Here is an 11844-nt window from a genome sequence, read left to right as displayed (position 1 = left end):
TGGTAGAGCCCCTGCCTAGAATCCCCCAGTGAGAGGCTGGGGGTGTGGCTCAGTGGTAGAGCCCCTGCTTAGCCAGTAGAAGTGTTTTGTTCCTAGCACCATTGAAACCAAACACTATCCAGTTTTTGACTAAGTCACATGGGGCCTGTGATCAAGTGAGCAGTTGGGGGAAGGTGTATCTAAAAATGTTCCTCTGGCTTTGATGTGCCGGTCTGGCAGGGCAGATAGAAGCCAAAGAACTCAGGGGCAGAGAGGCAGAAGTGGGGGCTGTAATTAATGTCCAAGAAAGCCAATTTGGGCTGTCCCCAGACGGTTAAAAATGACTGAAAGCGTCCCACCCAGCACTTTCAATGACCTAGTGACTAGCCCCTGACCTAGCGATTACCCCCTTGTCCCCTCAGGCCTCTCCACATCGCTGTGGTCCAGAATAACATAGCAGCTGTCTACCGAATACTCAGCCTTTTCAAGCTTGTGAGCCGTGAAGTAGACGTCCATAACAACCTACGGCAGGTGAGGTGGCTAGTCGCTGGGAACCAGCTTTAAGGCTCTTGTTCCTGGGAAGGAGGGGTCCCCCAGAGGGGAGACACAGGGGGAGCCAGCATCCACATCCTGGGAAAAGAGGGCAGTGGAGCTGGGCATGGTGGCATATGTCTGTCATCCAGCATTTGGGAGATTAACATGAACTGAGCATGAGTAATGGAGAGCTTGCCTGAGCTATGTACTACAGCAAAATCATGTCCTGAAAAAAAAAGCTGTGGGGGCAGTGAGATGGCTTAAGAGGTAAAGGTGCTTGCCTCCAACCTTGGTGACCTGAGTTCGAAACTCACTACAAATTATCCCCCGACCTCCACAAGTGCACTATGGCACACACATACTCACACACTCAAAGCAAATAAATGTTTAAAACTGAAACAAACAAAAACAAAACCAGGGCTGGAGAGATGGCTCAGCAGTTAAGAGCACTGACTGCTCTTCCAAAGGTCCTGAGTTCAAATTCCAGCAACCACATGGTGGCTCACAACCATCTGTAATGAGATCTGATGCTCTCTTCTGGGGTGTCTGAAGACAGCTACAGTGTATCTTTTAAAAAACAAAACCAGTGTGGCAGCTCACTCCTTTGGTCTCAGGAATTCGAGGTCATCCATCCTTATCATATAGCAAGTCTGAGGTCACCATGGGCTACTTGACATCCTATCTCCCAATAATTCCCCCCACCAAAAAAACAAAAAAAAAACAAAAAACAAAAAAAACTTTATTGGGGTTAGACTTTTGGGTTCTGAGGAAGACGCAAGAGTCTCTAACTCTTGAATCTCGGGAGAATGTCAGAGGCTTCCACCCCTAGATTCAAAAAGTCTGAGGCGAGAGCATAGCCTTACTCTGATCCCTCACGGTCACTATTCCCCAGACCCCGCTCCACCTGGCTGTGATCACCACATTACCAGATATGGTCCGGCTACTGGTGACAGCTGGTGCCAGCCCCATGGCCCTGGATCGCCACGGCCAGACTGCAGTCCACCTGGCATGCGAGCACCGCAGCCCCAGCTGCCTGCAGGCCCTGCTGGACAGCGCAATCCCGGGCTCCGTGGACCTGGAGGCTCGCAATTACGAAGGTGAGTCCCCAGAGGGGACAAGGTGAGGATGGCATCAACCAAGCCCAAGCCGGGGCTTGACTGACTGTGGCTTCTCCTCCTTGAAGGGCTCACTGCCCTGCACGTGGCCGTGAACACTGGGTGCCAGGAGGCTGTTCTGCTGCTCCTGGAGCGTGGCGCGGACATCGATGCAGTGGTGAGCCAGCGAGGCAGGCCGCAAGGGGCGTGGTCTGGCGCGCGGAGGTGTGGCTCAGGAGGCGGAGCTAGCGAAGGGTGCCAGGGTGGCAGAAATGTTCACGTATTTAAGGAGCTGGAGGCTGGACCAGAGGGAGGGATGCTCAGAGCCTTCAGAGAGAGGCTGAGACACCTGTTCTCTCGCAGGATATCAAGAGCGGCCGTTCCCCACTCATCCACGCCGTGGAAAACAACAGCCTGAACATGGTGCAACTCCTGCTGCTGGTTAGTACCTGTCTTTGGCTTCTTCCACGTCTGGCGCCAGTCCAGCTGTCACTTCCACCCCTGGCATGGCGGATCCCATTTTCCAGTTCAGACCCTGGTTGCTGTTCTGTACCTGACTTGGATTCTTCCCTTCAGCATCTCATTTGCAAATTCAAGTTTGTTTGTTTGTTTGTTTGTTTGTTGAGAAAGGGTCCTTACTATATAGAGTTGGCTAGCGTGCAGTTCAACTCACTTTGTAGACCAGGCTGGCCTCTAACTCAGAGATCCACCCGCCTCTGCCTCCTAAGTGCTGGGATTAAAGGTGTGCACCACCACAACCCAGCTTTCTTTTTCGATTGTACCTGGGTGTTTTGCCTGCATATAAGTCTGTGCATCAGGTACCTCCAGTGTCCTCTGAGGCCAGAAGAGAGCATCAGATCCCCTAGAACTGGAATTACAAACACTTGTAAGCTGCCATGTGAAAGCTGGAATTCAAACCCCATCCCTCTGGAAGACGAGCCAGTGCTCTTCTTAACCAATGAGCCATCTCTTTATCCCTCTCGACTATTTTTTTAATTTTGAGGTTTGGGGGAGGGTGTTTTGGTTTGTTTTTAAGAGTCCTACTACATAGCCCTGGCTGTCCCATATGTAGACCAGGCTAGCCTTTAACTCACAGAGATCTTCCTACCTCTGCTTCCCGAGTGCTGGGATTAAGGGGGTATGCCACCATACCTGACCCGTTTTAAAAATCGGGATTTGGTTGGCTATATTGTGGAGGTCAGAGGACAGTGTGTGGGAAGCAGAAGTCCTCTCCTTTCACCACGTGAGTCCTGGGGATGGAGCTCAGGTCAGTTCTGACAGCGGGCCCCTTTACCTGATGAGCCATCTATCAGCACATATGGTTGGTTTTCAAATCTTTTATTTCACTTCCTGGGCTGCCAGTTTGTCCATTCCTCTCCTGTTGCCCTGCCAGCCTAGGCTTCGCCCTGGAACGCCATACTAACCCTGCCTCTGGCTTTCACCTTCTGCACTAAGTCCATCTACCATCTGGAGCCACAGACCTTTTTCCTCCCTTGCCTAACTGGACCCCAGTCTCTCCTAAACACTAAGAAAGTACTGCATTCTCCTAGCTTCCCTCCTTGAAGTCCCGTGTAGCCAAGGCTGGATTTGAAAACACTGTTTAGCTCAGCTTAACCTTGAACTCCTGATCTTTGTGCATCCACTCTCCAAGCGCTAGGATTACAGACCTAATGTCATTTTTGACACAGCCCCATGTTCAGAATCATTTCAGGTTCTGGCTGCCAGAGTGAGCCCCAGTTAGAATCACCTAGCTGACTCCAGGCCAAGTGAGGCCGCTGGCCCATGTGGCTACTGACTCGAATTTCCCCGTCCCACAGCACGGCGCCAACGTGAACGCTCAGATGTATTCTGGCAGCTCGGCTCTGCATTCTGCGTCCGGCCGCGGGCTTCTGCCGCTGGTGCGCACCCTGGTGCGCAGCGGGGCAGACAGCGGCCTCAAGAACTGTCACAATGACACACCCCTCATGGTGGCGCGCAGCCGCAGGGTAAGAGCACAGGGTCTAGCCCCGGATGTGCGCAGGCCTGGGGAGGGTCGTGAGCTTAGGCCGGCAGGGTAACAAAAGTACCTGGAAGGGAGGCTGTAAGGGGAAACTTAGTCACAAAACAGAGGAAGTGCCTGCACATCCTCACCTGGACATCCCCTCGTGAGAGGGGAGAGAGGGAAAGAAAGAATGAATAAAGGTTGCAATGGCCTTGGGGTGACCTTCATTTTCCCACAGGTCATTGATATCTTAAGGGGGAAGGCCTCTCGGGCTGCTTCAGGGTCACAGCCTGAGCCATCCCCAGACCAAAGTGCCACCAACTCCCCAGAGAGCAGCAGTCGTCTCAGCTCCAATGGTGAGAGTCTGCAACTGGGAGCCTTCGCGCGACCCTAGAGCAGCTCAGCTGGCTTCTCCCTGCCCTAACCCTGGTCTCCCTCCGCAGGCCTCCAGTCGTCGCCAAGCTCCTCACCCTCGATGTCTCCCCCGAAGGATGCTCCTGGCTTCCCTGTGACTCCCCAAAACTTTTTCCTTCCCACGACATCTACACCTGCCTTCCTGCCCTTCCCAGGAGTCCTCCGAGGCCCTGGCCAGCCTGTACCCCCTTCCCCAGCTCCAGGAAGCAGCTGAGACGGATGGGGGGGCAGACCCGGACTCATGAGGAGGGGCCTCCCTGCCCTGTGAGGACCACTCTTCGGAAACCGTGAGGACCTTGTTCTGCTTCCCCCGCCCAATCTTCGGGACCAGGTTTTGCACCAAGGCACATGCACATACTACTGAGCACAGATACGCCCAATTGCGCCCCTTGCCCAGGACTCTTAGTCTCACTTAATCTCAGGCACCCAGGTTCCCTGTCTGGAAACCACTAGATACTCGATTCTTTGAGTGGAGGAACCAATGGACAGCCCCTCCTCTGCCATCCTCCACACCGAGGGACCCGGAAGAACAAAGGGGTCTGGGAGGGCATTGATCATAATGTAAATTATTAGGTTTGGGTCAGATTTCTTTTGTAATAAACTATTTTTGTATCATATCCCTTGTTTTCTATCTCTTGTAACCAGGTGTGGCACCCAGGTGCTTGTGGGTGCCGACCCACCTGCCCACTGAGTGACTTTGTACCATATTCTGCTGGGGAAAGGGGCTTAGGACCGGTAATGGCTTTGGTGGTGATGTGAGTTAGTGGGACACTGTGACATCTTTCTCGGGGATGCTGTAGGGCTCCAGGATATTCTGGCTGTGGATATTTCTGAGGGACTCTGCTATTTGTGTGTCACTATAGTATTTGGGTTTAAAGGTTTTTTGTTGTTGATTTTTGTTTTTGTTTTGTTTTGTTTTTTCCAGACAGGGTTTCTCTGTGTAGCTCTGGCTGTCCTGGAACTCACTCTGTAGACCAAGCTTTCCGTGAACTCAGAAATCTGCCTGCCTCTGCCTCTCAAGTGCCAGATTAAAGGCATGTGCCACCACTGCCTAACTGGTATTGGGTTTAAAGAAGCATTTACATATATGTATGTATATTATATAAGTATATCTAACATAATTGTTTTATATGTAATTATATGTCATACTTATATAATATATACCTTAATTTTAAATGTTTACAATGTTTATATATTACCTAATATATAAGTATAATATTTAAATTATAATTACATACAAGTATAATATAATTGCATACCATATAAGTATATATTATATAACTATATAAAGTCTAATATATAATATTATATAAAATATATAACATAATAAAAATATAATATATACATATATTAATATATATAATGTGTGTACACATATAAACAGAGAGGTCAGAGGACAGCTTTTAGCAGTCAGGTCTCTTTCCATGTGGGTTCTGGGAATTGAATTCTGGGCCTTAGGCTTGGCAGCAAGTGTCGTCACCTACTGAACCATCTCCAGTCAGCCCCACATTTGTTTTTGGTTTTAATTTTGTTAAGTTTTGGGGGTTTTTTGAGGCAGAGTCTCATGTAGCACAGGCTAGCCTCTAACTCACTAATGTGACCAAGGATGAGAATGAACTCTTGACCCTCCGACTCCAAAGTCCCGGGATTATAGACTTGCGGACATAGGGCAACACACAGCTTATTCTCGTGTGTGTATGCGAGTTTCTATGAGCCATGTGAGGCCAGAGGGTGTGAGATCCTCTCAAACTATGCTCACAGCTGGCTGTGGTATGCTTACTGTGGCTGCTGGAAACCAAACCCAGATGGATCCTAACAAAAGCGCTAAGAGCTCTCAGCCACTGACCTGGCTCCAGCTCCGCTGCTGCTGTTTTGGGTGAATGGGACAAGGCCTAACTGTGTAGTCCAGGCTGGAACTCACATGTAGCCCAGGCTGTCCTTGAATTCACAAAGATCCTCCTGTCTCTGCCCCACAAGTGCTGAAATTAAAGGCATGAGCCAGCATTCTGCAGTTCTTGGTGGTGTTGTGGAGTGGGAGGAGTCTCACTATGTAGCCCAGGCTACCTTAAACTGGCCATCCTCCTCTTCCTCTGCCTCCTGAATGTTGACATCACAGGACTCCATGACTGACCAAAGCTTTGGCTATCTGAGAGGTCTCCATTCAGCCTACCATAATCTGAGACACACATGGGCTTGTACATGACTCTGAGTGACATGATGGTGTGCTCCAGGCCCCTAGTCTGTGACAGGGTGTGTTTGCATGTACCAGTACCAGTGTCTCTGGCCCTGCAGTGTCCCACTAGCCATCTGGCTTGGAGCCCATGCTGCAGTTATAACAAATAAGACACAGACGAGGTGCCCTACGATGAGAAAGGGTGAGCCTGCTCTCTCAGTGCTCCAGCTACTGAAGCAGGAGGATCACAAGTTGGAGGTCGACCTTCGCTACATGGGGAATTCCAAGCCACTCTAGGCCTGCATAATAAGACCTTGTCAAAAAAAACAAAACAATCAAAATATTTTAAAAAGGGGAAGAGAGAGAGAGAAATGAAAAGACAAGAAACAAAAATTTGTTCTCAGCCCAGGAGGGTAAAATGTTCTGAATTCTGTCACAGGGTAGTGCTCCCTCCAAAACTCTAGGGAGGATTAATCCTGAAAAGAAGAGGGGCGTGGCTATGGGGCTGGGGGGCAGGGAGTTGAGACAGAGGTCTCTTTTTCATCTGACAAGAGTGTGCTTTCATGGCCATTGTAGCTTTAATTCCCAGGTTGTGACAAAACAACAACAACAACAGAGCCCCAAACAGTAGTTTAGCGGGGCTTGCTGGCTCAAGCCTATAATCTCATTACCCTGAAAGCTGAGGGAGGAGGACTGTGAGTGGAAGCCAACCTGGGCTACAATAGGAGACCCTGTTACGAGAGACAGGAGGAGCTGGAGGCATGATTCAAGCGATTAAGAGCCCCTGCCGCTCTTCAAGAAGACTCGGGTCCGAGTTCCATTCCCAGAACCCACATAGTGGCTCTCAAATCTCTAACTCTAGATCCTGAGGATCTGATGCCCTCTTCTGGTCTCCGTGGGCACTGCATGTGATGCCCAGAAATTCATGCAGACAATTTAAGAAGACAGAAGGCCCGATGTGGTGGCGCACGCCTTTTAATCCAGGCACTCGGGAGACAGAGGCAGGAGGATCTCTGAGTTTGAGGCCAGCCTGGTTTACAGAGCAAGTTACAGGTCAGCCAGGGCTACACAGAGAAAACCCTGTAACAAAACTCCGACCCCTACCTGCATCTCACACACACACACACACACACACACACACACACACACGCACACACGAAAAAAGGAAGGATGGAAGAAAGGGAGGAAGGAAAGAGGGAAACCGAAGAGAAATGGAAACAAAGCCGGTGTGGTGGTATATCCCTCCCTATAAGCCCAGTTTCCAGGAGGCAGAGGTAGGAAAATCAATGCCAGTTCAAAGGCCAGGAATCAAAACTAGAGCAGTGCTGGCTAGACGGCTTGGAGGGAAAGTAAAAACACTCGCTCCTGAGCCCAAAGTCCCAAGTTCACTCCTCAGGACCCAGATGGGAGAAAAGAAAGAACCCAGCCCTGTAACTTGTCCACGCAGACCTACTGTAGTGTTGTTCACACACACATGTACATATACACAAAATGAACCAATAGACACAACTAAAAATAAATGTAAAAAAAAACAAGACCTCCCCCCCAAAAAAAAACCTATGCCTTTGTTCTTCAAAGCTACAACCCACGCATCGAATACCTTGGACTGAATTTAGTCGCACAGCCACACCTAACAAACACCTAAGCATGCAGGGAAATGTAGTTTTTGGGAAAAAAGTTTACACTTATTTACTTGTGGGGATGGAGCATGGGCTTGCTGCTGCGCATATGTAAAAGTCAGAATGTACAGCACACAGCCTATGGTTGTCTCCTTCCACTGTGTGGGTCCCAGGATCAAATTTAGGGTATTAGGCTTGGGGACAAGTGCCTTTTTCTTTATAAAAGAAACTTGGTTTTATCTTGGAAGGACACGCCCAGGTAAAACTCACAAGTTCTGTTTCTAAAGGGAAAGAAGAAAGTGGAGCGGGGAGATGCCACAGTAAGGGCAGAGGCTCATGGCTTGAGTTTGGTCCCCAGCACCACAAAAGAGTATCATGGTATCACACACAGGATCCCAGCACTCTGAAGGCGGAGGCAGGAGGATCACGGTGATTTGTTGCCTTATATTTTGAGCTCAAGACCAGGCTGGGCTACATGAGAACCCTCCCAACTTCACACGAGTGAAGGCACCATGCCTGTCACACACCTAACCAGAGCTCTGTCCACAAACGACTCCTCCAACCTGGCCAAGGTAACTTCGGCACCCCAAGCCTTACTTATCGCTGCCATGAGAGTCAGAGCTTAGCACAGCCGTGGCCCTGCAAAATGGAACCTTCTACAGACTATGAGTGATGAGAAACTGGGGTTCAATGGCTGACCTTAGCAAGCTAGTTCCCTAAAACAAAGGATCTGGCTTCTCCATGCGTGGAAATCCCCTCTGGCCTCCCTGACCTTGAGACTGGGCATGTGTCCTTCCATGTCCCCCAGAGATAGCCAAAACCAGAGGGAGAAAGAGGGTGGGGCCCTATGTGGCAGTCTCCGGTATTGAATATTGGTGACAGTCTCAGCAGGCTGTGACCGCATCCAAAGTCATAGAGTCACTACCTTCCTCAGGGACACCAGGCATTGTTTAAAAGAAAAAAATGTCATTGGGGGACTGGAGAGATGGCTCAGCAGTTAAGAGCGCTGACTACTACTCTTCTAGAGGTTCTGAGTTCAAATCCCAGCAATCATATGGTGGCTCACAACCATCTACAATGGAATCCAATGCCCTCTTCTGGTGTGTCTGAAAAGAGCTACAGTGTACTCATATACATAAAATAAATAAATAAATCTTATTTTTAAAAACGTCATTTGTTCCACTATCCTGTGCACAAGACTGCCTATGTAATTGTATTTCTATGCATTTAATGGGATTTTGAAGATTTTATTTATGTATACATGTGGGTGGGTATTATATGTGTGCATGTGCCCAAGGAGCCTTGAGCTTAGGTGTGTTTACATACAGTCTCATAAACCCAACCTGCATTCCACAGATTGAGCCAGATGTGTGTCGGCACACACCTCTAACCCCAGCATTCGGAAGGCTGAGGGAGGAGGATTTTGTGCTTAAGCTTAGCCTGGGCTACCGGGTGAGACTACAAAGAAAAGCAGAGAATAGAAGGGATAGGCAGGAAGGCTCAGGGGGTTGAAGTACTTGCTTGGTAAGCTTGACAACTGAGCTCCAATCCTAGAAGCCACACAGAAAGGCAAATCCCGGGCCAGCGAGGTAGCTCATTAGGAAAGGTGCTTGCCACTAAGCCTGAGGGAGTTGAGTAGTAAGAATCAACTTTTGCAAGTTGTCCTGTGACCTCCACACATGCACTGTGACACAGATGGATGGAGACGGGGGACGGGCGGGGTGAGTATTAAACTGGATGCTGAAGTGTGTATCTGTAATCCCAACATTACTAATGCAAGGTGGGAGGCCAAGTCAGAAGACTCTCCTGGAAGCTCAAGATCACCACCTAGTGGCAGCACACAGCACAGCAACAGAGACAGGAGACTGCCTCAAAGATATGTGAAAGGAGAGACTCATGCCTGAAAATGTCCTCTGACTTCCACACTGGTGTGTGCGCACACTAACAATACACCCCACACCACACCACGCACACACACAAACACACATACACATGATCGATAGATAGATAGATAGATAGATAGATAGATAGATAGATAGATAGATAGATAGGGAAAGGGGAAAATGAAAAGAGGAATCTGAGGCACAGAATGGGTAGATACTGGCTTGCTGAGTCTTCATTATTTTTGTGTGTTCTCTTTTACTTCGTTAAGGTGGGGCTTAGTAGAAAGTCCAGGTTTTTGTTTGACTGGGTTTGGTTGGTGTTGTTTGTTTCTGAGACAAGATTTCTCAGAAATCTTGTAGAAATCAGTGCAGCTCTGACTGTCCTGAAATTCTCTCTGTAGACCAGGCTAGCCTCAAACTCACAGAGATCTGCCTTCCTCTGCCTCCCAAATGCTAGGACTAGATGTGTTTGCCATCAATGCCTGGTATAGTATTTTCTTTGCAATAAAATAAAGAAGAAAGTTCTGTTTATAGGATTTCTAAATCAGGGCCAGGGCAATGGCTCAATGGGAAAAGACACTTGTCATGAAGGTCAACTGAGTTCAGATCCTCAGAACCCATGAGAAAGCCAGATGTGGCAGCACTTGCCTGTCACTTGCACCATGTCATCCACATACCTCCATTCATAACATGAACACAGCTTCGTATCTTCTACAAGGATAAAAAAAATTGCTCATCTGAGACCAGTCTAAAGAGCCGGTGTGAGTGTGTGACTTACTGCTTTGGAATGAGAGAGGGCAAGAGAGGGCGAGAGCACCAGGCTAGACATGGTGGTGTACACATGTCATGCCAGCACTTTGAAGGTGGAAGCAGGAGGATTAAGAAATCAAGGCCAGGAGACTGGAGAGATGGCTCAGCGATTGAGAGCACTGGCTGCTCTTCCAGAGGTCCTGAGTTCAATTCCCAGAAACCACATGGTGGCTCACAACCATCTGTAATGGGATCCGATGCCCTCTTCTGGTGTGTCTGAAGACAGCTGCAGTGTGAACGCTTATAAATAAAATAAATAAATCTTAAAAAAAAAAAAAAACAGAGAAAAAAGAAAAAGAGAAAGAAATCAAGGCCAGCCTTGGCTATAAAGGAAGTGTAAGGGTAGCCCAAGCTACATAACAGGGTGGGGAGAAGACCAGGTGGTGGCAGCACACACCTTTAATCCCAGCACTCTGAAGGCAGAGGCAAGCAGATGTCTAGGACTTCAAGGCCAGCCTGACAACCAGGACTACACAGAAAAACCATATGTTGAAATAAATAAATAAACAAAACATAAAAATGGGGGGGGGCAAGGCTAGCATAGTAAGAAAAACTCAATTGGGAGTGTGAGCAAGGGTTTGGGTTATGACTCTGTTTAGGGTTGGAGTTTGGGCCAACAGCAGCCAGAGGCGCGGGAGTATTAACTCAGATCCTAAACAAGGGAGGCAGGAAGGTCGTTCTCAATGTGCCCTCTAGTGATCAGGATCAATTCAGGCCCTCATTTAAACTCCTATGAGGTCTAATCCTACAGGGCATCCAGTCCAAGTGTGCTGGTTCATTATCCTCTCAGACTTTTTCAGCACCACCAAGACACACACCTGTTACCTCAGCACTGAGGAGACACACACCTGTTACCTCAGCACTGAGGAGGCACACACCTGTCACCTCAGCACACCTGTCACTCACCTGGGCACTGAGGAGGCACACACCTGTCACTCACCTGGGCACTGAGGAGGCACACACCTGTCACTCACCTGGGCACTGAGGAAACACACACCTGTCACTCACCTGGGCACTGAGGAAACACACACCTGTCACCTCAGCACTGAGAAGGCACACACCTGTCACTCACCTAGGCACTGAGGAGGCACACACCTGTCACTCACCTGGGCACTGAGGAAACACACACCTGTCACCTCAGCACTGAGAAGGCACACACCTGTCACTCACCTGAACACTGAGGAAACACACACCTGTCACTTCAGCACACCTGTCAGTCACATCAGCACTGAGGAGGCACACACCTGTCAGTCACCTGGGCACTGAGGAAGCACACACCGTCACCTCAGCACACCTGTCAGTCACGTCAGCACTGAGGAGGCACACACCTGTCAGTCATGTCAGCACTGAGGAGGCA

General features: G+C 49.1%; 1 protein-coding gene across 1 annotated transcript in view; it reads left to right on the top strand.

Moving 5' to 3' along the window:
* The window catches only part of Bcl3 (BCL3 transcription coactivator), a 14518-nt gene extending 9899 nt beyond the window's left edge, over positions 1-4619 (top strand). The window contains exons 3-9 of the mRNA XM_031385601.1: positions 402-510; positions 1406-1610; positions 1697-1785; positions 1971-2048; positions 3425-3592; positions 3827-3944; positions 4032-4619. Coding sequence (XP_031241461.1) covers positions 402-510; positions 1406-1610; positions 1697-1785; positions 1971-2048; positions 3425-3592; positions 3827-3944; positions 4032-4216 — 952 coding nt within the window. The 3' untranslated portion in view covers positions 4217-4619. The remainder of the gene's footprint in view (positions 1-401; positions 511-1405; positions 1611-1696; positions 1786-1970; positions 2049-3424; positions 3593-3826; positions 3945-4031) is intronic.
* Positions 4620-11844: the final 7225 nt, after the last annotated feature.

This window comes from Mastomys coucha, unplaced genomic scaffold (assembly GCF_008632895.1).
Source record: "Mastomys coucha isolate ucsf_1 unplaced genomic scaffold, UCSF_Mcou_1 pScaffold21, whole genome shotgun sequence".
NCBI lineage: Eukaryota > Metazoa > Chordata > Mammalia > Rodentia > Muridae > Mastomys > Mastomys coucha.
This window is presented reverse-complemented; position numbering and strand designations above follow the sequence as displayed.